General features: G+C 60.6%; 1 protein-coding gene across 1 annotated transcript in view; it reads left to right on the forward strand.

The window, feature by feature from the left end:
- Position 1: 1 nt before the first annotated feature.
- The window catches only part of LOC103614754 (vesicular glutamate transporter 1), a gene marked incomplete at its 5' end in the record, with an annotated part of 6,937 nt that continues 5,933 nt past the window's right edge, over positions 2–1,005 (forward strand). The window contains 3 exons of the mRNA XM_008632731.2: positions 2–58; positions 313–431; positions 524–1,001. Of these exons, the coding sequence (XP_008630953.2) occupies positions 2–58; positions 313–431; positions 524–1,001 (654 nt within the window). The remainder of the gene's footprint in view (positions 59–312; positions 432–523; positions 1,002–1,005) is intronic.

Consider the following 1,005-nt stretch of genomic DNA (forward strand, 5'->3'; position numbering starts at 1 on the left):
CATCCGCTGCAACCTGGGCGTGGCCGTGGTCAGCATGGTCAACCCGGCCCACGGACAGGTACGGGGTCAGTAGGGTCAACACGTGGGGGGTCAGTGGGGTCAACCCTGCCCGCAGACACGTGGTCATATGGGAATAGTGGGGTCCAGCTATGGGGCCTGGGCAGGTAAAGGGTCATCGGGGGACAGCTGTGGGGTCACTGTGGGGAAGACAGCTCTGAGATGTCTGTGGGGTGGACACACCTGGACAAGAGTGTCCAGGGCACATCCAGGCCGTGTCCTGGACCCCACTGACCGCTCCCTGCCATCCCCCAGCACGCCCAGTTCAACTGGGACCCGGAGACAGTGGGGATGATCCACGGCTCCTTCTTTTGGGGTTACATCGTCACCCAGATCCCCGGCGGCTTCATCGCTCAGAAATTCGCTGCCAACAGGTCAGTGGTGGCCCTGAAGTGGCCCCAACGAGGGGAAAGGTGGTGGCCCTAGGATGGTCAGTGTCACCCCTGAGGGTCGCTGTCCACCTCAGAGTGTTCGGGCTGGCCATCGTGTCCACCTCGGTGCTGAACATGCTGATCCCGTCGGCCGCACGCACCCACGTCGGCTGCGTCATCGCCGTGCGCGTCATGCAGGGGCTGGTCGAGGTCAGCACGGTTTTGGGGTATTTTGGGGGTGGTTGGGGGGGGTTAGGAAGGTTACTGGGTGACTTTCAGGTGTTTCGGGGTGGTTTGGTGTGGTTTGGAGATGTCTGGGGATATCATGTTGAGTTTGGGTCGTTTTGGGGTGGTTCCGGGGATTTTCGGGTGTCTTTGAGGTGCTTCAGGGTGGTTTTGTGTGTTTTCAGGTGGGTTTGGGTGTTTTGGGGTGTTTTAGGGATATTCTGCAGCATTTTGGGGGTATTTTTGGAGCGTTTTGGGGTGGTTTTGGGCGTTCAGCAGATGAGCTTGGGGCGTGGTCATGCCCACACGCCCATTGACCAGGGCGTGGCCAGGGGCGTGGCCAGGGGCGTGG

The sequence above is a fragment of the Corvus brachyrhynchos genome, unplaced genomic scaffold (genome assembly GCF_000691975.1).
Source record: "Corvus brachyrhynchos isolate BGI_N302 unplaced genomic scaffold, ASM69197v1 scaffold805, whole genome shotgun sequence".
Lineage (NCBI taxonomy): Eukaryota > Metazoa > Chordata > Aves > Passeriformes > Corvidae > Corvus > Corvus brachyrhynchos.